This window comes from Ruditapes philippinarum, unplaced genomic scaffold, assembly GCF_026571515.1.
Source record: "Ruditapes philippinarum isolate M1 unplaced genomic scaffold, ASM2657151v2 ctg3085_1_1_1_1, whole genome shotgun sequence".
NCBI classification, from domain to species: Eukaryota; Metazoa; Mollusca; class Bivalvia; order Venerida; family Veneridae; genus Ruditapes; species Ruditapes philippinarum.
In genome coordinates this window covers 23,608-50,715 of record NW_026859772.1, presented here as the reverse complement: position 1 = coordinate 50,715, position 27,108 = coordinate 23,608, and the positions used below count along the sequence as shown (strand labels likewise).

The window sequence follows — 27,108 nt, the reverse complement described above, 5'->3', positions numbered from 1 at the left end:
TCCAGCAATCCGGCTTGGGAGGCGAAACATTGCAATGGAAGTAAGACGACATTTAGCAGGAAGTCGTACCTTGAAGGGGGACATTTGAATAGATTTATTTATACACCTATTTGTGTTTATGGTATAGAACCTCATAATAGCAGCGTGATTTACAAAATTACAATAAATATCTGACATATTACAGCTTAATAAATTTCTATTCAGTATAAAATTGAAATATAAACATTTTTACAAACCTTCAAAATAAGTTCTGTCAAAAATTACCGATAAAAATTAGATCATATCACTTTTCATTCAGTGTTAATTAACATACAAACTTTTGAAGTTTTCCATAATGTGCGTATACAATTCTGTAAACAACCACTGTCACAATTGTTTCTAGATTAAATTTCTTTAAATTAAGTTGATAAATACGTAGTAAAGTCTGGTATTTTATTTTTTAAGAGTACAATGCGACCGAATTTGGTGAGTTCTTTCATTGTAAAAGAGACGACAAAGCCATACCAAAGTCGATGATGTGTATCTATGCCGTAGATGCTAGCGGTTTCATGACTGGATGCAGATCTGGAGATCATTTACAACATTGTGGTAATTAATATAATTATCTAATTATAACCTTATTTTGTCTGACTTGACATCTAAAGTATATATGTTTACAGCAACTTATTTTGTGTGACTTGACATGTAAAGTATCAATGGTTTTCAAAAGCTTTGTCAATTACATCCTACTACTTGATAAGTTCGATCCCCGGGAGATGCTTGGGTGGTTTAGCGCGGAGGAAGGTAGTCTAGTACTGGTGTAACTCTCCAGGAACGATGGTCAGGAAACTACCCGTCTATATGACTGAAATTCTGTTGGGAAAGGCGAAATATGAAACAAACAAACAAACAAACTCAATAAGTTGTATAATCAGTTTGATAACATTCCTTTCATGCGGGATATTTTTCTCAACTAAAGGGCATACATCATCTTAATTCTTCTATATTAAATATCTTGCTCTTTTGTACAACATTTTTATTTACATTTGTGTAATGATATGAAAAGACAATGTTTTGTTTGGAAAGTGCAATTTACCGTGCACGCCAACTAGCACCGGCTTTAACAGAATTCAACATTTTAAAACAAAACGGTGATATTTTGAATATTAAGAAACATCCGCAGATGTTATTATGCCGCAGTTATCATGGAACACAGTAGTGCCATTCCATAAATCAAAGCACTGAATGTACTGATGGGGAGGCTATGACAGAATGTTTCAGACTTTTGCTTAAAATGTGCTGTTATTTCAATTATAACCAAAATAAGAAGATATGCACATTGCGCCATTTATCCTTACTGTTGTGTTCAACCATTCATATATATGGTTAATATGGTTCGACTATTCATTTTGTTAATATTCCAGAACATTTCATTGAGGTCTACATTCGGACTGTTAATCATGCAAATTTAAAAAACCCTAAACTGCCATTTATAAAATGACATACCAGCAAGTATGACGACTGTTCATTATAAGGATCACAATGCCATTTTACAACTGACCGGTTCTTTAATCAAAATATTCTAGGACTGTTCATTCATAAAATACTTTATGTCATTTTAATATCTAATTGAATGGATAATAAAACTGCAAGTTAAAATGCAACATTTTTATTGAACATAAAAATTAATAACATTTTTAATCATGTCATGGTACCATAATTGAGATTCATAAGATCACTGTCTTGTGATGAGTATTTATTTATTCATGCTTTTAACGGCTTTCTCCCGAAGCAAATTCGAAAATAAAATCACGTTTCAGAAAAATTATTCCCATTTCATTACTCCGTCGCTGATTTGACGGCTTCGAATAATATTAAAGCTAAATATTTCTTGAAAAATACATATCTGCAAAGCTTATTCAAAATTGAATCAACCTAGGTGAAAATTTATCAGGAAGTTATATCTTCTTTTTTTTACCGCCAACTCTCAACCAACTTATTGTAGTTAATCGATAGATTCTACATGTATTTTTAAACCTCACTAGCTTGAAATATATACTGCGGAAACTCTGTTGTTAACAAGGTGTGAGGTTATTACGTAGGGTTTTCCCTGTCGACCATTTCCCGCAAATAGATGAGAACATCGAAGCGTCAGTGCTATGAATGGTGTTATATAAATAGCGTGTTTTGGAAGTTTTTGTTATCCGCCCAGAGGCGTGCGCGTCGCGGAGAAGGCACACGGCAGGTCAAGGTCAAGTCATCTCAAGTACCAGAGGTGATTGGTTGACCTGTCGTGACTTACGCGCTAATGAATGCAGTTTTTGTTGTCGTCAGTCAGGAAGATGATGCCTTGACAGTATTGTCGTCTCCTTTACCACCAACGAACGACGAATGGGCTACCAGGAAGATTCTGCTTGAAAAAGACGTCCCCGATGCTATAATCTGGGACATTAATTATTCCGGCGCCGAGTATAAATAAACTTAAAACACACACAGTTTTGTTGAAAACAAAACAAAAAAACAACACATTTTCTGTAGTAATTTTTCAAGTGTTGTAAAATGAATACGAAATTCCTCTTATGCCGCCGATTATTTTTTAGAACACAAACATATAAGTTCTTTTTCTTTGATTTATTCAAATAAACATTAATCACTTCAGCGTGCGCAAAAATCGTGTTCAAATTAAAATTTCGTAAGATATGTTGATGAATTCCCGATGCTCGACTGTAAGTCATATGCGGTTTTTTTGTTTGTTTTTTTAAAGCTTCTTATTCTTTAATATTTTTTATGTATCTCATAATCTGTATTGAAAATTTGAATTTTATTACACATGGACTATCAAATTATGATGCGTTGCCCTAGAATTGAATAAACTTTCTAATTACACAATACGGGGTCATTCATTTGATTGAAGACTGATCTTTGCGTCTTTCTCTGAAATAATTATTTCCTTGTTAAAACATATTTGACCACATATTTCTGTCATTTAACTGTTCACTTTACTTCCGTCATTTAACTGTTCACTTTACTTCCAATTTTTGTTGTACCGAAACACATGTTTCTATTTGTGTTTTCTAATCAATTCGAATCTATAATCAGTTTAATGGGATCACCACCGGGTAAACCACTACTAGGTACTTTGGTCATGTTTTTTACCCCAAATATTTGAATGTTTCTATTGGGATTAAAATGAGCGTAGTTAACTAAACAACTGGTTGTATAAATCCCTGACCTGTCTAATTCTAATTATGAGATAAGTGGATATATTAAGACTTTCACTACAAAATATTCCTAAACAAAGGAGCACATGTTTAAATTTATTCCTATACAGTAGAGATCTGTCAATTGCCAGACATATTTTTAAAAGATACTTTTATGTTAAAAGTTTGATTAATGAATTATGTAAGATGAAAAAATAAGTATTGCTTTTTTTATTTTGCTAATGTAAAATGTAATCTTGTGCTGAAATTTTGTCGGAGGGTCCTTACGGGTTGTGTAGTTAAAAAGTTTTTTTCGGCGATACATGGTTCAAAAATATACTGTTTTCAAACTATATGTTCATCACCATCAGTGAATTTTTAGTTAAATGTATGCAAAATATTTACTAACAGCTATATGATATAGCGGCTTAAGAGCGTTTTCCGCGTACAGCCTCCTAGGGTGTACTAATAAGTTAGTTTTCCTTAGTTTTCCCGCAAGCATGATCCATGTCTCTGATGTAAGCGACAGTTTACCATTATTTGTCTTTAAAAAAAATATTAAGGACTATTAATGGTTTATAACAACAAAAGAACATGCATGATATTGAGACTACGGTGTTGCAACGTTCTAGTTAATGACCCGTCATAAACAGTTTGTCGCTGCGTAGTAATTGGAAAATTGTTATCAAAAATAATAAAGAATATTTGCCACCTAATTAAAGCATTTTCATATAAATTTTCATTTATGCTTTTTGTTAAAAAATCGTTGATAAAGTTATTATGTAGAAGGGTTTTCATACCAGAACTATTTATGACCAACGTACGTATGACTAAACCTGATTACCGCCGCAGTATGACGTCACGGAGTAGTGATTTTGAAAAAATTCAAGAATTTTTCAGAGAATTATTATCTTTACAAATTGCAGATATGAAGTTAAAGAATGAAAATATTTTCATATTGTAAATGTCTGTGATGACTGATGAGTCAGCTTAAAAAAAATCAAGGTACTATTTTTTGACCTGATTACCGCGGCAGTAAGATTTGACGAATGGTATTAACATTGGGGAGGCATACCAAGTAAAATATGCGTGTTCCCTAAACGAGAAAACAATGGGCGGAACTAAATCAAATGGAATTTTGAAAGGGGATCTGAGGTTATGAAGCCCGCATTTCACAGATAAGACGTCAAAGGACAAGTTTAGAAAGCAGGCAACATATCCTAAAGGTGATTATACAGCATTCAAGTAGGAATACTGTAACCACCCAAGTGCAAAATAGCAAACACTAAAAATACCACAAAACATGTATACACAACAATAATCATTTTCAAGTAAGTTTCGAAGAATTATTTTATAAAGTTCTTCATTTTTCTTTTGAGATGATTGGGATAGTTCTGTGCGGACGTAGTTCTGTCTCCAAATCTTTTACAGCCGCTATTTACATTTTGTTGATAAGGCATTAAAGGCATCAGAGCCGTCACGAAATTTAACGAAAATAAAAGGACGCTTGTAAATTCGCTTTACTTCATTAAAATAATTTGTGTGTATAAATGGATAAAGAAAGACTTCTTTTATTATTATGTACCGTTGTAATAATTAAAACAACTTACCACAAAGCGAGACCTCATGAACCGCTTAGAAGTTTCAACATAAAAACTTTGTGTCTATAATAATGCTTCTTTTTTAACTTGAAAATAGAATAAAAAAACGTTTTATAATTTTACTGCAAATTTCCCAACTGCACTGATTGGAACAGGTTTTCGTCATTTATGTCCTTCTCAAAGGTATATAGTGCAGAGGTTTGGAATACGCCACTTTTTGTGGCTATTTACCACGCCTGTGAATATCGAACTTAAATGAAATAGATAAAAATTTCACAATAAGAAAAAGTAGGGAAAATAAGTGAACGAATGAATAGTTTGACAGCCAGTACATTTTCATTTGTGATTTACAGTCAGTCAGTATGGTGATTGTTTTACTAGAAAGAGTTATAAGCAACATGCCATCAAAAGTTTATAGAAGTCTATTCATATTTCAAAACCGTTGCTCAAATTAAAAAGGAGAATTGAAGGAAATCAAAATGTCACTTTAAAGCATGCATATTTTGATATTTTTGCTTTGACAAAAAAATAATTTGAAAAGCATACAACGGAATCCTTCATCCGGGCTTTTATAGTACTACGTATTAGTTGGATAAAGATATCCACCCCAAGGGTCGTATTTAACAAGACAAAAGAAAACAAAAAAACTGCTTTAGTTTAAGCTTTGTGTCGTTATTTGCGGCAATAATAAGATATAGTATAAGTTGTTATACATTTTTGAGTTCTATTGGACGAGCACACAGCTGTAGAAACAATATTGGACGGCGACTAGCCGAGCCTGAAAAAAAGGCTTTGCAGAACAAATCAAATAGTACCAGTATTAATCTTAAAACTATATAATGAAATTTTTATTGAATGCCACCATTTTTGGAAATTTTGGTTCTCAAACTACAATAAGGATTTGAGTGAGACTAAAAAAAGGATTGGAGCACCACACTAAATACCGTATTCTGATATTTACCGGACAAGGCGCTTGAATGATAAAATGCTAAAAGCTTTCCTTTTTACCCAACGGAATGAACTTTAACAGGTCTAATTCATCTTTTCACACCGAATTAAGTACGATAATGAATAAAAATGTAAACATCGACGAAAAAAATGATATTTGTCTATTTTGTGATCATGGTTTCTGCAAGCGTCTAGAGGTACTGCTCCAATCCTGTATTGAGTTAAATCCTTAGGATTTTAACTCTAAAAACGAAAACGAGGCTAGATGAAGAGTATGATTTGCATTTGATAAACAAGATGTTTTCAACTTTGAAAGTGAAAACGAGGATATATGGGGTATATGTGGTATGATGTTAATTTCATACGTACTTTTTGGACTCTTGAATTAAAAACAAGATCCAGTTGATAAGAATAAATATATATATAAGAAAATTACGTGATGCAAACGTTGAAAATTATTTACATTTTATAAAATATAGCATAAATGATTTTCTTACATCATATTAAATATATTTTATATCAGTTTGAAATTAATTTGAAAAATGATCAGAGCTATACCAGCCTTCACATAAACTACCTCGGATTCAACGCGTTCCAGAACCCCTTGTTTTCGTCATTTATGTGCCAATGAATTATCTTTTCTATACTTAACCCACTTTTTTGTTATTTTAGAAAAGCCTTAGATCTGTTTACATTATCATTTATGAACATAATAAATATTTTACCTTAAAAAAGCAATTCCTTAACTTGAACTGTAGGAGTCTGTTATATCATTATTACATCTAAAATCTCTAAAGAAAATCAGCATAGTATATACTTATTGTGTGTCAATTTATATTAAACATAATTAAAACTGAAATACAGCTCACTTAAAACTCTTCCAAATTATAAGGGAGTTTCTTGATACGTCAAATCTTTAAACCTCATTCACAAGATAAAAGTTCTATAAAATATCAAAAGGTCCCTAGCAGTGTACATCATTTTAATTATCTATTAAAAACGGGGAGAATTATTTTTTAACAATTTCAATAGATGCAATTACAATACTATATGATATGTGGAGAAATATTCGCGGGCTTCAATCTTTCGCGATCTTCTCGATGACATTGGATTTGCGAATTCATGTTTAGAGCAATTATTTCTACAAAAATAATTTCTAAATAGTCATATTTTCGCGCTTCTATAGAACATTGTTTATCAGTGTGTTATATGATTTCAATTAATACGATTTTAGTAAAATGTTTACTGAGTAGTTGTGTTTTGTTTTCAAGATTTTAATCTCTTAAAACCGTTTATTTTTGTGTTGTTTGTATTGCTTGTTTATACGTTTATGACGCAAACTGTGAAAAATCTTGCATGTTAACGGGCATTCTTTTGTTTGCAATAATCTGTCTGCTAGACAATGTCTTTGTCAGGTAATGAAAATAACTGTTAACTCCCACGATGATTACAGTAATTTCCCTTATGCTTTTACCTGAGAGGTCTACGCAAATTTATATTTTTTTTGCAGTCAGCTCCGTCAATAATATCGGCAACTTTGTTAGAAACGCAGTAGCGATACACTTTTTACTGAACATTACCGGATCAAGCGTTTAATCAAAATAAAGTGTATAAAATCTTTACATTCTACCATCTGAAAGCGTGTTGCATTAAAATGTTGTTTTTAATATACCAACTGAAAAAAGGACATAAAACGAATTACACAGTTAGTGTATAGATAAATCACACTAATTTCAACAATAATCATTATTGTAAAAACACATATTGATGAGTTCAACGTTATAGATGTCAATGCTTACTAGAAATAAATCTATGTTATTTCATCTTGCTATTCATTTATTTTGCTTTTTGAATATAATATATAAGATTCCTGATGTAACATGTATAGAGCTGAAAAGTCTATGTTCATAATAGAAACCATATGTTTCAATAAATCCAGCTTTTTCTTGAACATGTCTGTTTGCATTTTTGTGACAATAAAAAAAACATCACGTGTAAACGGATATTGTACATTAAGTTAAGATATATATTTCCGCAATCTAATTCAGAAAATTGAACAACGATTCTGTTTTGATTCAAAGCAAGTGTATTAATGAATCAATCATTTAAAATAACCTGAATAATAATGTAAAACATAAGGTGCTACTGAACAATTAACATAAATGTAACATGTCTTTCTTAAGTTCTTTGTTGTTTTAAATAAAGAAAAACAGAATGTCATCACAAATACTGTTCAATCATTTACTACTTTAGAAAATGATAATAATTCACGATGAATTGCTCATTATTGCCCGAGTCATTGAAAACAATTTGATTTTCAGAAAATTTCACTTGTCCAGCAAATACAGTCAAATGTCCTGGAAGTTATTGTATTGAACAACGATTTCTTTGTGACGGACATAATGAATGTCCTGGAGGGGAAGATGAACACGACTGTAGTAAGTTATTAAAATCTATAATTTGTTAAACTCATTCTTTTGTTTTGCTTTTGCTTTATTAAGTTAAGTCATTTAACGGTATTTCAGTAGTGAATTGTATTTTGTTAATTAACGGGCAATTATTTACTGATTATTTGTACAATTTATCAGTTAAAATGTCGCTTATAATGACTTTCCGGACTCACCCTAAAGATTATTTTGTTGAATATTACAGAAACATCTACAGATTAGCCCATTGTTGTTCATTTAGATTAGCCCATTGTCATACATTCAGATTATCTTATCCCATTGTCATACATGCAGAATAATCCATCGTTATACATACAGAATAGCCAGTTTTCAAACCTTCATATTAGCCCATTGTCATTCATATATACAATGTCATTGACAAAACTTCACATTAGCCCATCGGCATACATGCATATAAACCCATTGTTAGATCTACAGATAACCAGTTGATATACCTTATTAATCCATTTGTCACACCTACAGATTAGCCCATTGTCCACCTACAGTTAAGCCAGTTGTCATACCTACAGATAACAGGTCATCGGCATACCTACAAACAAAACATTGATTAATTGTTGGTCAATGATATGAATCATTTCGTTAAGATTCTTTTCGTATATGTTTGTATCTCTAAATAGAGGATCTTGAATAAGTGTTAGTTCAGAAAGGAAACATATTTTTTAAACAAAGTATCTGATATGATAAATGAATGCATACATGATATTAAATTTGATATTCTATTTATCACGTAGCCAAAAAAGAATGGTTTACAGTTACACTGTGTCATTTTTTGTGGACGCACCTATAATGTTACGCTTACTTACGCTATATTTTGTATACAACGCTAATGACATGATATAAAATTGTTACGTCATAAGTGTTATTTCATTACATGGATTTTTTTATTCTCCTGCACCGTATAGGCTTTGTATTTTGAAAATAAAAACAATGATGTAAAAAAGATTTCAGTTAAACTAGCAAAATATATTTTTTACATTTCAGAAATGTTTCATTAACGTTGTTGCTATATTCCAACACTATATTTAGGGATAAGTGTTAGTAAAAAAAATGTTTATGTACAATGTATTCAACACATATGGATATAAAAATAAATCAAGTCAAACAATTTATTTGGCACATATGTACATATATTTTAATCGCAAAGTAATATTATGGTACAGTATACGTTGCAGAAAGTGTGCTAAAATCTATATATTATACATATTTCTAAAACATATTTTAATTAAACAGAAATACCTACATTCAATTGTTATTGCATTGTTGACAGTGCAAATTTTGCAAGATAAACTATGGAATTCACGTTGGAACATTGAATGTATATGCATATTTATTACATGCTTTTCGGTGGTTTATAGAAATATATCAGTGATATAAAACTGATAATTTCACTGTTTGAAACAGTAAAATTACCACTTTGATAATTTCACTGTTTTGAATTTAAGCCCCTTACGTAGTTTCAGTAGGATACCAGCGTGCACAGTACTGGGTACCAACTTAATGGCATGACGTCGTTAATGACGTCACGTTGTATTATTATTTGGCGCGCTTTTCATTCAGTATTAGGTTTAATGTCTTTTTAAAACGTTTTTTTGCATATAATAAAAAGAAAATTTGTTTAGTTCAGTGTAAGATCGAAATATATTTCACCTTGTGAACACCAGAAGTTCATATTTCACTCGTGGCTGCGCCACTCGTGAAATATACTTTTTGGTGCTCACTCGGTGAAATATATTTCGATCTTACACTGAACTAAACAAATATCCTCTATATCTTATATATTTTTGTCGTAAACTATACAAATAATTTATATGTAAGCATATTTTACTTATGCCATTATTAGAAATATACATATATGAGGACACTCGATTTTAACTTGTCTGATATTGCATGTGGTACATCAACGCTTGTTTAATTCGATATTCCTAAATCTTCCCTGTTCAATAGGTCATTCATTCAAGCAGTATCAAAACCTTGTACATGACCTTATGAACGCAACTAGAATTATTTTCTTTCATAATTCATTTCCGTATTCAGATTTTGATTCCTTTAATATTCAACATAAGAACGTTGTATTTGTAAAACTAAAAAAATAGTTTATTTCTTATTAAGAAAATATTCAGATCAAAGTAGTTGTTGTTTGAAAGGATTGACATGAACATTGAAATTATCAACATTAAACGTGCATTATGCCTCAGAAACGAATACATATATCCCTATATGGAAGAGCAAATGTGGATTGTTAACGATTATTTAATTGTTTGGGAACATGTTGCCTAAAGTATGTGATGAAATTTTTATTCGTAAAAGAATCAAAATGTAAACAAAGTAGTATCTTGATTTACATACAAAGTACTAAATCACTATAAGTCTATGTACCCATTGCATCAGAAGAAAAAGATGGATCACGTATTTGGCAAATCAGAACCTTTTCGAAAATATAACCGAACACCTTTGTAAGATAAAAGCATGTTTGAGGCATTAATGGCCTTTTATCCACGAATACAAAAATCCTAAATATTACACACAAATGACCTACTTTTAAAATATATATTAATTGGAATCCTTAAATAACACCAGTTTATTTAAAACACAATTTATGATATTTCATAATTCTGTACAAGTACTTTATAACACTACATTTACCTATAAATAATAAGGGAAATAATCCAAATTTAACTAGTACTTCTCAGTCAGATCCATTAGGTATACTGTGGAGGCCTAGAGAAATACAGAAAGCCTAATCAAAGCAGTCAGACAAATCACTATATTTATCAAATGCCCTGTTCGATAAAGTACCTATGGATATCTCTGATTAGATCAAATTGTTTGATGCTATGGTATTACCAATGTTAAATTATGACTCTAACATTTGATGCCTCCATAAAGCTCCGGAATTTGAGCGTATACACGTTACAGCAAATGCTATAAGTCCGACAACAAACTTTAGATCCGACTATTTATGGTGAGCTAGGAGGATTTGTTTGTGTGGGTACAGAAATATCAATTTTGAAATATTTTTTGAAGAATAATCATAATTATTAATTTACATTATTTATATATTTTTTGATATGGTCATGTTAATGGTATTGTTATAAATAGATGTAGGAAGTTAAAGAAATAGTATGGTACTGGCAAGCAGATGATCCCTATTGATTTTGGGGCCACTAGGTTAAAAGTCAGGATCACATGAACCTCTTTCAACAAAACAGTTTCCGAACAATAACTCAACAACCAATGGACATTTTCCCGAAAACATCTAAGGTGCATTGGTCTTGACAGTCAGAAGAACTTTATTATTTTTGATTCAAGTGATAAAAGGCTTATGTCACATTCACATTCTATTTGTCTTGGGCAATTTATCAACCATATTGATTTAAGGGTCAAGGGGTCAAAGGTCAAGGTCAAATTCACTTTATTTCAAAACGTTTCCGACCAATAACTCGACAACCCAAGCAAGTACTTCTATCATGGCTACATTAAGACTAAAATATTATCTTCTTTAACTTCAAATCCTTTATAGTCTGTCTGCATAAATTAGCTGGCAAAATATTTTGCCTACGCTTCTCAGATAATATATAGCTCTTATTGATAAATGATTAATTATATTATGAAGAAAACAAAAGAATAAAAAACCGTAATTTTTGAGTCTACAATATGAAATGATTGAAACAAATGCACATCGATTTTCTTGTTTCAATTATATTTACGTGTAAAAAATGTATATGCAGAAGGCAACCACTAAGTGGATAAATAAGTCGAGACAGATCACGAGGTTAGCTACACACAACTACACACATCATGTGCATGTATCTTATTTATTGTTGACAGAGTGTATGGAATAACTACGCATTAAAACACCCGGGTCTGTTGAAACAAGAAATAGAAAAATCAAAAGCTTGTAGTAAGGGTCGTATTGGGCAGCACAAATAAGTTTTCGTGAATTCATGTCATTTTTTCAAAATCCTTCTGAAAGTTAATAGAGTATGTGATCTTAAATTAGTTTTAGTGTTACCTTATAGTCGTCACATTGGAGCAAAAAGTCATGTAATTGACATTGTTTGAGAAAATTCACTTTTTGTCTTTATTTGGTTAGAAATACAAAGTTCCACCAGTCTCCGAAGTTTAGAAACTATATTTTGATAAAAAATGACTTTTTTGACATAGAAATAAAAAAACGTAAGTGCAGCTTCAGAATTTGTTGGTGCAAAAACTACAGTAAGAACACTTACATGAGTTTTTGCGCCAATGTTTTTACAGATAAGTTGAAATAATTTGATGCAGAAAGTATGGTGACTACATTAAAATATTTCACTATTTCATTATTAAATAGCAAAATTATTTCTAAAATACAAATTATATATATATAAATCTACTATAGGAAACTAACATTTAAAGAAAATGTTTTATTACATGCTTTTCGGTGGTTTATATAAATATATCAATGATATAAAACTGGTAATTTCACTGTTTGAAACAGGGAAATTACTACTTTGATAATTTCACTGTTTTGAATTTAAGCCTCTTACGTTGTTTCAGTGAAATACCAGCGTGCACAGTCCTGGGTACCAACTTAATGAAGTGACGTCGTAAATGACGTCACATTGTATTATTATTTGGCGCGCTTTTCATTCAGTATTAGGTTAAATGTCTTTTTAAAACGTTTCTTTGCATATAATAAAAAGAAAAGTTGTTTAGTTTAGTGTAAGATAGAAATATATTTCACCTTGTGAACACCAAAAGTTCATATTTCACTCGTGGCTGCGCAACTCGTGAAATATACCTTTTGGTGCTCATTCGGTGAAATATATTCCGATCTTACACTGAACTAAACAAATATCCTCTATTTATTTTTATTTGACAACAAACAATATAACTAGGAATTTTTCAGTATTCAAATTTTGATTTGTTTTAAATGATTCAAGTAATATTAGAACTGTCATTGTTTTGTTGGAAAGCAAATTTAAGATAACACTATTGATGATACACATATATATTGATAAATACATACTTTAAGAATTATATTCTTGTATCTTATTCTTTTCCATAAATGTTTAAAATTGCTTTCAGTAAAAACATGGTCTTTTCATAAATGTGTCCTGTTTCAAACAAATGCCCATTACATGATTTTTGCTAACAATTTTTTTGTCATCACTGCTATGAAATATGCTTATGCATATGTTTTTGTTGAATTTTCATAATTTCTAGACATTCAATTATTAAATCAACATTCTTGATTTTCTAAAAATGTGTACTGATCAACAGAAAAAATATCAACAATGCATCAATATCATTTCTACCGATGACAGCTCTAAGAATTTTTTTTCAATTGTTTACTCAATTATTTATTATGAAAATAAAGATAAAACTTGCTTAAAAGAACATTCTTATTGCATTATATAAGGACAACTGTATTACAAAAATGTAACTGCAATTTCACTGTTTATAGCCTATTTTTGCTAATATTGGTTTATCTTTTCTATTTAAATATCTATAAAGACATGGCAGACAAAGGCATGTAATCTGTTTCAATATTATATTGGTCAAAACCATAATTGCTAGTATTTGTTACGTCTAATGTGGTGCATGTACAACTCCCATAAATTCATACATATAGAATGGGGTCATATCAAAAAATAAGAATGACTCAGTCTATTCCATATGTCGTGCATGTAAAACACTTAATTACCAGAAAATCTTAATTTTCAACTATTGTAGAAATTGCACATAGACCCAAACCAAATTATGTCACAGAAATTAATCTGAATTTTTAAATATAATCAAATCTATTACACCATGATAACGATATAGTGTATAGGGCTTTAAGTTTTTCGATCCAAGAAATAAGACAATTTGAATTCAATATATCAAAACTTTGAAAAGAAGAAGCAATGAAAACAAAATGATATATTAAAATTGAAGTTTGTTCATGAGAGATAATATAGAAGGATCTCACTAGGATATGTTGGGCAAGAAAAGTTTAGGATTCTTAGCAGGTTCATCCAAAATCTTAACTTCACACAACCAAAATGTTCAGAAAAGTTCATGAGTCCTAGTGGTTTTATCCAAAATCTGAAAGTCTATGTCCCTGTGATGGTTGGATATTATTGAGACATATATTTATAATGATATATAGATCCCCAAATGCCCCTTTTTATAATAAATACATAAATAAACTGTACCATTAGAAAATGACAACAGTAAAAACATGGTTAATAAGTTTTCACTGTTACTGTTTAAAATTAATTTTGAAATATTCAAATTTTAAACTTCCATTCATATGTTTAATGTAATAAATGTGGTTCATAATCCACAATGACACATTTTAAACAAACCTTGCAATTAATTTGTTTATAATGATAAATATTTTTAAATGTCTATGCAATGCAGATACTTCGATACTAAAAATTAAAACTAGTGCAAAAACTATGGTAATTGCACTTACATATTTTTTTTGCGTTTAAAATCACAGTGCAACAAGTCATGTAAGTGTAGAAGAATGTTTAATTACTTCTTATACATAAATGAATAATTGTAATGTTTAAAACAAATTTAATAATACTTATTAATGATATTTTAACATTATTGTCTGGAATTAAAATGGTTTATTCAAAATGAACAAATCAGTTTGTGTGTTCACTGTAAAAAATGTCTCTTACAGTAGTTTTTGCGCCAATGTGACGCTATATGGATATCAAATGTGACATTCTTAAGGTTTTATTTTTTTTTGTTTCTGTTGACACGAATTTCCTACGAAAACAGGCTGTCTACGAGTTGAATCTGATTCGTCTTTACTCAATATGGTCGTACACAGTGTCGAACAAATTCAGCAAATTATTTAATTTAGGTTTAGATGAAACTTACTTAGGGCTTTCGTTATGATGTTGTCCTCAAAAATAAATATTATTGATAATACATTTACAGGGTTAATAGCTGAGGGAAAATAACTGTTTAGTCAAGATAACAAAAAATGCTTCTTAATGACCCAAACAAATTCAGGACATTTAGTGTTTTAATTTGATTTCTTATTTCAGCATGTAGAGACTCATATAGAGAAGTATTCTTATTCGTGGAAGATGAAGACTCTGAGAGCAGGAATGCCGCAATACATTTAGCTAAACAATTTTTTACAAACAGTGAGAATAACATCGTTAAATTGTTTAATTTCAAGATTCTTCATAGAAAAATGAAGTTTGACATTGAGTACAGGTTATTGGAAATAAAGGTAGAACGTGTTACCCGAGAACAGGGAATAGAGGAAACAGGATGCAAGTTTAAATCAATGGCAAGAGACTTTCTTAAACAACTGAAGTTTTCCAAAAAAAGAAGAAGAAAAACCAAAAGCGCGCTAATTGTACTAGAAAACAGTATTGAATCATCAGTTGTCGCTAGCCTAGTATTGTCCAATATTTCAGAGCCATCGTTTTATATTTATCGGGTGATAAAAGATTTCAGTTCTTCAATTTATAAAGATAACAGATACAAATTTGTAAAGGATATACATATCAGTAAATGGAGTTCTCTATTTTTGATTGGTTTTAGACGATTTCCAGAAATATGTAAAGGTAACAGCATTGTCAGCTTGACTCGTAAATATATGAAACCGTTTAGTTTTTGAAAGGTGTTTTTCTCTCTCGTTGATTTTAAATATAATACCAAATGGACATTTATGACTTTATAATTTTATGCAACAATTTATTCTATTCTATGTCATATTTTATTTTGTCGAGACGGTTTGTTGACTTAAGTTCGTTTACATGATTACATCGTTTTTTTTTATTGATCAAATTTATTTTTTACCCTGATTGAATATGCTTTTAGACTTCGGCAATAGAAATTTCAGCCGAATAAACTTGAAAACTTACAATATATTTACAATAGCAATTTTCTCTATGCTTGCATGTTGGATGCTGAAAAAAGTATCATAAATTTAACAACTAAGGAAAACCAAGAAAACTAGGATATAACCATGTCAACAGCGATAATGTATCTTTGATGACGATTTGTTTTAAAAATTCATGTGTTAGGATATATTTTCTTGATATTTCCGTTTCAGAGGCTACAATCGTACCATGTGTTGGAAAGTACAGATGTTCGTCTAGTAAGCAATGTATACCATTTGAACAAGTATGTGATGATGTCATTCATTGCAGAAATGGTGATGATGAACGACTTTGTGATTCTGTTTGTCCAGAGAAATGTAACTGTACGGGTGATGTTATCAATTGTAAATCAGCCGACATAATAATGTCTGATATTTCGTCATTGACTGTACAGGCTAGAAGTCTTGATCTAAGTAACAATCCAAGAATTAAAGAAATACCTGAACAAAATTTAAGTTTTCCTTTCATGTTTCGACTTAATTTTTCATCATGTGACATTCATTATATTCATAAAAGGGCTTTCTTTGACTTGAAAAACTTGTTATCGTTAGATCTTAGCAACAATAGAATAGAGCAATTACCTGATTTGGTATTTAGCAAGCTTCGCTATCTAACCTATTTAAATCTGGACAGAAATAAAGAACTAACAATGATTTCATCGACTGCTTTTAAAGGTTTGAAATCTGTAAGAAGCTTAAAAATTTCCGGCACAAACCTGAAAAAGATAAGTTCACTTACGTTCTCGGGCTTGGAGTTGGACAGTATCGACATTTCTTACAACAGAATTGAGGAAATTGAAGATTTTGCCTTCAACAATTCGCTTGTTCATAAGATTAACTTTGAAGGCAATAAAGTGATAACATTCGGAAAATTTATATTTAACGGCGTGACATCACTTCGTGAGCTTCATACACCTGCATTTAAATTCTGCTGTATCCGACCTTGTTATCTTCCTGAAGAATACTGCAAACCGCTGAAGAATGAGTTTTCTTCATGTGAAGACCTGATGAGAAACTCTGTACTTCAAGCAGTCCTTTGGATTGTTGGGTTCGCTTCATTGTTCGGAAACCTATCGTCAATTATCTACCGTCTCGTGTACGATCGTAAAAGGCTAAAAATAGGTTATGGCATATTTGTAACTAACCTTGCAGTTGCAGATTTTCTGATGGGTATTTACCTCATCATGATAGCAGTGGCTGATTCACTCTATAGAAACAGGTATTGATAAATGACTGTTTTACTTTACAAATTAGGTACTGATTAATAACTGTTTCACTTTTTAAGTACTGATTTATCATTCTTGCATATCAGACATGATTATCAAGTGTTTACACCGGTGCTGGAAAAAAAACTGTCTTACACCCGATGTTAAACTTTAAATAACGTTATTCCTACACACCTTTTATGAATGATTTGCTTTCTTAGCATGATGTACTTGTGCCGTTATGAATGAAATTGTAAATTCATACGCTACTTCAGGAAAAATGTGCTAAATGAAAATATCAGTTTTCGTAATCTCTTTTTGAAATATCATAAATTTTATTATGTGTAAGTAAAAATAATGAAACACTGTCTGTCATTGTAAACTGGAATATTTAGCCCTTAGGTAACTGTTTGTCGGATACTCGACAGAGCCTCTTTTCGCCGTAAACAGTTATCCTCGACCTAATGTTCTGGTTTGTACCGACAGCCGGTAAAAGATCCTTCACTTACTGACTGTTTACCGTTCAGAAACAGAAATAACATTTTAACTGATGATATTTTAAAAATCAAAATCAAATTTATTTTCTCTCATAAACAACATATGTTATGTCCTAATTGATGTTGATATAACAAAACTACCGTGCCATGTTGCATTAAACAATTATCTTTTTTTAATTTAGATGCAATTACTACAAATACACGAATAAGTCTACCAAAAGAATATATTATACTTCATAGTTGTAGCTGTAGTTATTTTACGACTGAAGCTAAATATTTCTTTAAGCTCTATTCATTACAATATCTTTTTATGCTTTTTATCACACAAACGAGTACATATAAAAGAAAATTTGTTTAATATAATTTGAAGTATTTATTTTTTCAAGGAAGAGATTTTAAACGTTTAAGATGATTAATTCTCCATTTTTTTTTCCTTAATAAAACATGTTTAAAAAAGATGTAATGGTATGCGAATAAAATCAGTTAATAAATCTAATAGATGATGTTTTTTGTTACATAATTAAAATGCGTTTTTTACTTCTGAAATTCATATCTTTTGTTCCCATTTATTTGCAGATATATTTTTGTGGACGATCAATGGAGAAACAGTAATTGGTGTATTACTGCCGGAGTTTTGTCTACAATTTCATCTGAAGCCAGCGTCCTCTTTCTTTGCTTGATAACATTAGATAGACTTTTAGTGATCAAGTTTCCATTTGGCAGAGTGAGGTTTGGACCTATGAAGGCCTATGTCTCTTGTACATTGTGCTGGTTCATTTCCATCATCCTATCGGTCATTCCAATTCTTTACACAAGTCACTTCCAAAACAAATTCTACTCTAGAACAGGAGTTTGTATTGCATTGCCTTTAACACGAGATAAACCTCCAGGGTGGATTTATTCTGTGTCAATCTTTGTCGGCCTGAATTTTTGTACTTTCATTCTTGTTGCTGCAGGACAAATCTCAATATTCACAGAACTTCGACGATCAACATCAGCTATGAAGAAGACACAAATATCAAGAAGACGTGACTTGAAAGTTGCAAGAAATCTTATACTCGTTGCAACAACTGATTTCCTGTGTTGGTTTCCGATAGGTGTGATGGGTAAGATCTCATACACATATGATATATGTGTTTGTATTGTCTGCATCACGATTTATCAATTAAACCGAATAACGCAAGTCTACTTCCAACGATATTGCACGATATATGTATGGGTGTAAAAGCATTATTTTTCTTTTCAATTTTAAGGATTTCATTGTTCAAATTTTAGTATAGAAGTATTCTTTTTTGTTTAAAATTTTTTACATGTACATTGTATATGATTTGATTTCTATAAAACGTTCTGTATTTGTGCATTTAATCTAATACAACAATGTCAAAAGTACAGCTATTCCTTTTTCAGGTATTTTGGCCTTGAACGGATTTCCGATTTCTAGTGATGTTTATGCATGGTCAGCTGTTTTCATTTTACCAATTAACTCTGCTCTAAACCCGTTTTTGTATACAGTGACAGCAATAATCGGGAAAAAGGTAAATCATTGGTTCGCGTTCCTGAAGATAAAATTATACAAATGTCACTTAATTATATTTTGGAATATCAGAAAGGATTATCAACTGTTTACATGGTTGCAAGAAACAAATTCTTTCACCCTCTCCCACCCGTGTAAGACATGCCGCGTGTTTTAAATTGCGTACTCCGCGCGCCTCATATTATAAATGAATTGCGTTCTTAGGATGACGTCATTTTGCCGTTTGACTAACGTTCATACGCTACTATAAGAACAAAAGATAAATTAAAATATAAGCCTTTGTTATTTCTTTCAAGAAATGATTTATATGAAATATGCAAGAAAAAGAATCAAACAACGATTGTCGTAATAGATGGGAATATATTGATCTCGAGTACATGTAACTGTTTTGCGGAAACCTAAAGGGCCTCGTTACCGCGTAAATAGGAACCCTCGAACATGATATTTCGTCTTACAGAAAGCTGGTGTAAGATTTTCAAAATATTTTTATTCATGATATAGTTAATTTATTATGCCACTCGAATGAATTAAAAATTGGGGGCGGGGTTTTGTTTGAAACACAGTACCATTTGTGTAATTAGAAATAGAAGAGCATCTGGCAAGCATAATATTGTTTTAATAAACGAGTCAATAATTTCAGTAATGAACCTGCACGAATTATATATTCAATCTATCACGTACCAACATTAAAGACTATTAAAGTGAAAAGGGTTAACTTTTCATTGACGCGCCTGAAGTGTAACGCTAATATTTTGCGCGTTTCACGCTATGTTTATGTAATGCAAATGGTGTCACGTCAAAATATATACACGTCCGTGCAATACTGTCTTTGCGGGGCGCAAAAAACGGCACGGGTATGTGTTTATGGTACAAAAAGATACAGTGAGATAACTAGCTCAACGCAAAAGTGCCAAATGAATCCAAATAGTTGCATGTTTAATTAGGTAAGAGGATTGCATAATTGTAGACAGGGATTCTTACAGTTATCAACTGTGATCATACAATATATCTAAAGTGGTTATAAAGTATTAGTATTACAAAAAACATTTAACTTACTACATTGTTGGAGCAAAACCTCTAGACGCCTGTTGAAATCATGATCAGAATGTAGCAGAATATCGCTTTTTTCGCCTATTTCTACATTTTTCATTCATTTTCGTATATCAATCGATGTCAAAAGATGAATTGTAAACATCTTATACTGGTTTTCGGTGGTGCTGAAAAGGCGAGTTTTTATCGTTCAAGCGTGTTGTACGGTATATACCGGAATACGGTATTTTGTGTGTTGCTTCAACACATGAAATTAAAATGTCGAAAGTAAATACATGTAGTGCTATAATACCTTTGTCGAATGAATTTGTTAAATTTGTAACTAATTATACCTGTTATTTACTATAATTTAATGATTAACGAATTCATTATACCAGTCTTCAAGTTTTAAATATTAAATAAGTGATAGTAGTGCCTTTAATACGGACAATTCAGATGTTATATTTTTGCAGTTGAGCAATCGTTTTATTTGAAATCAGTGTTTTACTTTGTATTTTAGAGTTTTAATCCAAGCCTTGATGAGCAGAGTCGAACAGCGGTCCAGAAAGGTAAATACTTAGCTGTAATCAGATTCAGTTCTATAATTCTTTATTTGCTTTTTGGGGGGAAGAATATTTTAAAAGTTTATAAACATGCTGTGTAATATCAAGACAATAAGAAAAATTAACGGTCTTGACAGATGAAAAGGAGAGACAAAAGATGTAGAAATGTAACTGTTTGTGACGTTACATATTTTCTTATAAGCGTCTAACTTAATAAGTCGTTGACTAACATTTCGTAGAAACGGGCAATGCTTATCCAGATATTTATAATCACGACGTTTAAAGCAACTCCTCTGAGTTTGTAAAGCCTAAAAGATAAAAATTCAATGTCCTACATAATTCAGCAGGGGTACTTTAAAAAGAAAGATACACAAAAGATAATTGAGAAATATTTTCAGATAAATTTGAAAATCAGTTTGTGTGCTATTTAAAAACCGATTTGAGCGAAATTCGTTGCATCGCTTTCCAAAATGTTGATTTGTTTGTGCACAAAAAAAATATTCTAAAAACAATGGAGTATGTGAACGATCTGAAATTCCGTGCACAAGATAATGTTCTCGACCTGCATCAAATGGAACATTAATTTCGAACAATTATTTCCAATCCCGTAATGTCAAACAACCTTAGTAGAGTATCTTAAATAGTATCTTTCAAGTTAGCGATGTAAATCTGATATACGAAGCATCACATAGACTTTTGTTCGAATTGTTTCAAATGCAGATAGCCTGTTAAAATATAATGATTGTATACATAATATAATTACAGCAGTGTCCGGGATAAACAAATTACAATAATGTATAGTTCAATTGAACGTTTACTTTTTTTTAGAAATTGGTACCGCCATTTTGGAATACCAGCAATTTAGCAGATCTGTGCGGATGACAAGTGAACTTGTACCAGTTGGGACGAAACGTAGTATTCGAGAAATTCTTGATGACGACAGTTGCTTGTCAGTCAATATTGTTGTGGCTGTGTGCAAACAACTTGCCGATTATCTACGTCTATTGCATGTGGGCTTTATTGCTATAGATCAGATATGTGAGGAAAACATTTACATTACAGTGTGTAAAACAAAGGTACTTACACAATTTTATAAACAACATTTCAATTTCATTTTTTTTACAATAGCACACATTTCATGATTAACAAAAACATGAGCAAATCAAATATCCAAACATATAAAAGAAATAGGTGACTGTGATTAGGTATTGACTAAAAACAAACAATAATAATGATGATAAAACAAAGAGGACAAGAATATAGGTTTATGTTTCGTAAGGTGATATATTGTATAATACAATTATACCAGACTTTTAGTTTTAAGTTATTTGTGAATAAATATTGAGTTCCGTATGATTGAAGAAAAAGTCATTCAATCGCACAACCCCGGGGAAACCATTGATATTGTATACAACACTCATTAGCTTATAAAATTGTATACAATAAAACTCATTTAAGCATTGTAAATGATAAATGCGTGATTAATAGGCTTTATAATGGCAACACATTTAGTTCCTACATGTTTACATGAATTGTTTAAATCGTTCTTGCTTGGTGTAAAGTCAAATTGTTGAAATGTTCAGAAATTAAAAAAGAAAAGTCATTAATGATATTAAAACATCTCTTGGAGTTTATCTTATATACGTCAAAATGATGATATTTTCAATCTTTTACGCAGAAACCCTCAATGTTTTTTGTGAAGCTGTTCATATATGTTTTTGTTGAAGATTGTTAATTATTCCGCAAATATGCTTATAAGGAAGAGAAATAATAGTGCCATTGACTGGTCTTCCTCCCGTTTTCTTTTAACAGTTTTTACTTTAATGCACAGCTTCGTCAGCCTTAATTAGTTAAATTTTACATTTTGTCAATAGGTTACCAAACCAATTGTTGTAATCGATGCCAAAGCGTTGTTAGCTACTGATGAAAGAGCTCTACAGGAAAATATCCGCCAATTTGGTAACATTCTGCGAAAGCTAATCTTAAAATGTGAAAAGGGTTTAAAGTAAAGACTGGTATTCAATGGAAGGAAGTTGTCTCTGTTACGAGGCATATGTACTCAGTTATATATATGAGTGAGACAAAAATAAGTGTTGGAGCACCATACTGCTTCTACACTGTCGACAGTAGAGACATTTCATTCGTACTGGATGGCGTGAATAGGAAATTGAAATTACTTGACTTTTTATTTCGGTGTATATATATTTTGAATTTCAAGTGACGTACTGTTTTTGTTTTAGATATCTTTGAACATAAACGTTCATTGTACCGTCATTATGTCATAAAAATATCATACTGTGTCAAATTACAATCGGAACAACTCGGCCTTTATCTAAAATAATCTCGGACTTAATACGGATTGAAATTACACAAATGTAGTTCTTCAACGTGGTTTAAGATGTAATAAAGACAGAGGGCGCAATCTTTGCTAAAATGTGACAAATTTTTGTATCTAACATCCAAAGGAATATATAGAAGAATATTTAGGTAAAATAATGATTTAAAATATGTCTTTCAATTATAATCAATTAAAAAATGCCAACTGAAAATCAAACCCAAATTTATGTCAACAGGTTTCTACAACCATCATAATAAGTATATGAAAAATGTACTGCTTACTTTTATGTCTATGAATTTACTTAATTTATGTGGATTTTTACTCGATTTATTTTGGGAAAAACTAAGTCAATAACTTTTGGCATTCCTAATTCCTACTTACTTAGCGTAGTTTAGACCAACATACCTTATCCGTCCTTTGCATTCTTACTATTGTGTTCGATCGTGTTCTTATCCGAAGTTTGACGGAAAGGGCAGAGAAGTTGCGATTGTGTCAAATCATTGTTGTTTTCATGTTTTTGAATTAAATACGTTTGTTAGCTATTGTGGTTGCTATTTTGTCAATTTTAATGGTATTTTTACTTATTCAATATTCATAAAATCGTATAAAAATCAATGTTAACCATGGGATACGTAACCGCTGTTAAAAGATATATTCATTAAATGTTTTTATTTTGTCGATGACGTTGTCAATTTTTAATCAGTGTTTTCCAATAACTGAGTGATTGATGTTGTAAAAATTCCATCATTTGTTATTTTATTAATATTTGTTATTTTATTAATATTATTAACCTTATTATGTAAAATGTTGTCATCATAGTATCAATGTTGTTTATTGTGATAGTACTGTGTACTCTTACTATTGTGTTCGAGGTTATTTTCCGAAGTTTGACGGAAAGAGCCGAGACGGTGCAATTGTTGCAAAAAGCAGTGTCTTACATGTTCTTATTAGTGTTGTATCTGTTGTTGTATATGAATTTTTTGTCAGAGAGGAGGGGTGGTAGTTATTGTGGTAAAGATTAAAATCCTGGCAACATTGGTTCGAGTCCTACTCGTTTGATATCAATGTACCCCTTGTAAAACCAGTGCAAGTTAGTTAGTAAGTTCAAAGAGGAGAATTCGATAGCTGACAAAGAAAGAGCTCTATAGAGAAAAATATCCGATAATTTGGAAACTTTTTTCGTGAAATGTAAAAAAGATTACGTGTGGTACAAAAAAAAATAAAAAACAAAATGCGGACTTTTAGTATTAAAATCAATAATGTTGAACATGGGATACGTTACCGCTGTTAAAACAATATATTCATTAAATGTTTTTAATTTGTCGATAATGTCAATTTTAAATCGGTGTTTTTCCAATAACTGTGAGACTGATGTTGTAAAATTTCAATCATTTGTTATTTTATTGATATTTGTTATTTTATCAATATTGTTAAACTAATTATGTAAAATGTTGTCATCACAGTATCAATGTTGTTTATCATTCAATGAGGAGAATTCGATAGCTGACAAAGAAAGAGCTTAATAGAGGAAAATATCAGATAATTTGGAAACTTGGAAATTTATGTGAAAAGGATTATGTGTGGTACACACAAAATGCAGATTTTTAGTAACATATATTGCTTATTTCTAATATACATGTAGTGATTTTTTTTATTATCAGCATCTTTATCTATTTACATTTAAGCTATTGTCAAGATATAATTAATATTTTATTCAGTGTCAAATCATATTTTGATGTTTGTAGATAAAACGCTTTTACTGTTGTTTTTCCTTTGTATGTGGAAATTGTTTGTTATGGACATTCGTTTAAGGCCCATTATGCCTTAGAAATGCTTTTATTTTTATTTCACAAAAAGCCTTTTAATGTCGGTGATAAACGTACAAAATTATATGCCGGAAATATAGTAAAATGTGACCAAAGTAGTATTATGACTTCCATTAAAAAAAACTCAAATATTCACTTTAATTGTACACATTGCCAATGAGAAATGGAATCAAAAGATTGTTCTTCTATATAGCCATTTAGTAAATATTTTGAAAATGTAAAACAAATATCCTAAAATAAATAGTTTTTTCAGAAATAAAAATCATAGCATTTCGAAGGTCTATGGGCCTTTAAACGTCTCTTCAAATGATCAAATTGGAAAATTTGCATTGGTATCAACAATAAATATCCAACAGGAAATCTGACTGTAAAATTAATTTCATATATACATATATCTATACAATACAGAATTGATGCGATAAAAAATGCCATCAAGAGTTTTCAGGTTACAATGCTTACATGAACTAAGTTAAAGATATACTATGCTCATCTTTGAGTAAAATATTTTAATCGGAGAAATTTATTAAAACCTATGAAATTCTTACTGAATATGTCTAATTTAACTAAAAGATGAATAATAAACTATTTTGGAAGCCACGTTCTCTAATATACGATAAGTAAAATTAGTCTTTTCTTAAAAAAACTGCCAGTTTTTTTAACGACACTATATATTCATATTGTGACGATCTATGTGTGTAGAGTTTTAAACATGACATATTTATTTTGTGTGAAGTCAAAACATGTTTATTTCATATTTACAAAGAGCAGTTATCTATATTTTCTGATATCAAATTTTAGCATAGTATATCTTTAAGAATATATATACAAAACAAACTGTAGTTATATCATGTATATTGCTAAGAATCTATGTAGTCATTTTAGTGTATTAAATATTGTACGCAAACTGCCTTTGTTATGTTTTGCTTGAAAATGTTACCAGTCGTTTTATATAAGGGTTGAAATCATCAACTGCGTATGGATAAAATAATGTATCAACATTTAAATAAAGATAACTTTTATTTCATTCCTTAAAAACGATAACCAATGAACCTTCATCCAGCGTTTGAACCACGTGACGTAACGTTATAAGAGTTATCATTGGTTATTCCAATCAATGAACCTTCCTTTTTATTTCCAGAGTCCAAAAATTCATATCAAATGCATATCGTACCCCATAAAGCCTCATTTATTTTAAGACTTATCTGATTATTAATTCCTGGAAATATACGGGAGTGGCATGTATACACAATCAAGAGCAATCAACCGTGGACAACTGTCTATAAAATTGTTGAAGTAAGAAATAAGTCAGTCCGTGATTTGTGATTTGGACTCGTTTCGCGTAAATGTAAATTGCTGTAAAGCAGCATGCCTTAAGATTTATGCTTATTACAATAAAAACTGTACACATTTTGTAAAAAAAGGTTAATTCCCGTTTAAGTAGGGAGAGTTGTTATGCACCTCTTATAAATGACAGAGTGAAAACAGTCCCTCCTTTGAGCAGTAAAATCGTTTATTTATGTGTAACTGTCTACTTATTACTCATAAAAGGGATTTTAAATGACTTGGTCTGACTTTTTACTTTTTTCTGATAAAGCCCGAACCTGTGTTTTGCACATCGTCTAATTACGATTAAAGTTTTTACATAATAAATAATACGAGGGACGGTCAGAAAATATCCTGACTTTTCATGCTCCTCTCTTTCCACGTGTGGCTATATACACACATTATATATTGGTGAAAACTACATTCATTCGCCAATAACGTGGTCAGTTTATTTTCAATGATAGTTGTGTATGCACAGTATTTTGTCCTCTGATATATGATAGCTGTTTCGTCTATCATGGACTCTTTGTTAGAGGAACAACGCTCTGTAATAAAGATTCTGGTTGCAAAAGGTGAAAATCCCTGCCACATCTTTAAGAGGCTTAAAAAAAGATTTTCTGATAAATGTGTATCACGTTCAACCTTTTACAACTGGGTTTCTCAGTTTCGTGAAGGCAGAACAAGTGTTTGTGACAGGCCTAGGACTGGGCGGCCAGCT

General features: G+C 30.8%; 1 protein-coding gene across 1 annotated transcript; it reads left to right on the top strand.

Moving 5' to 3' along the window:
* On the top strand, nucleotides 1-25,973 carry LOC132757882 (G-protein coupled receptor GRL101-like). The gene is made up of 10 exons (XM_060749375.1): nucleotides 1-121; nucleotides 445-588; nucleotides 8,050-8,166; nucleotides 15,228-15,758; nucleotides 16,250-17,294; nucleotides 18,354-18,883; nucleotides 19,185-19,312; nucleotides 20,861-20,909; nucleotides 21,732-21,979; nucleotides 22,778-25,973. The coding sequence occupies exons 2-10, from the start codon at nucleotides 513-515 to the stop codon at nucleotides 22,910-22,912; spliced, it is 2,859 nt and encodes a 952-aa protein (XP_060605358.1). The 5' UTR covers nucleotides 1-121; nucleotides 445-512; the 3' UTR covers nucleotides 22,913-25,973.
* Nucleotides 25,974-27,108: the final 1,135 nt, after the last annotated feature.

Excerpts from the sequence above, each read along its gene's own strand:
- LOC132757882 (XM_060749375.1), top strand. The coding sequence starts at position 513 with ATGATGTGTATCTATGCCGTAGATGCTAGCGGTTTCATGACTGGATGC. Across the intron at positions 15,759-16,249 it reads ATTTCCAGAAATATGTAAAG|AGGCTACAATCGTACCATGT; the intron begins GTAACAGCATTG and ends TTTCCGTTTCAG. Across the intron at positions 21,980-22,777 it reads TTACAGTGTGTAAAACAAAG|GTTACCAAACCAATTGTTGT; the intron begins GTACTTACACAA and ends TTTTGTCAATAG.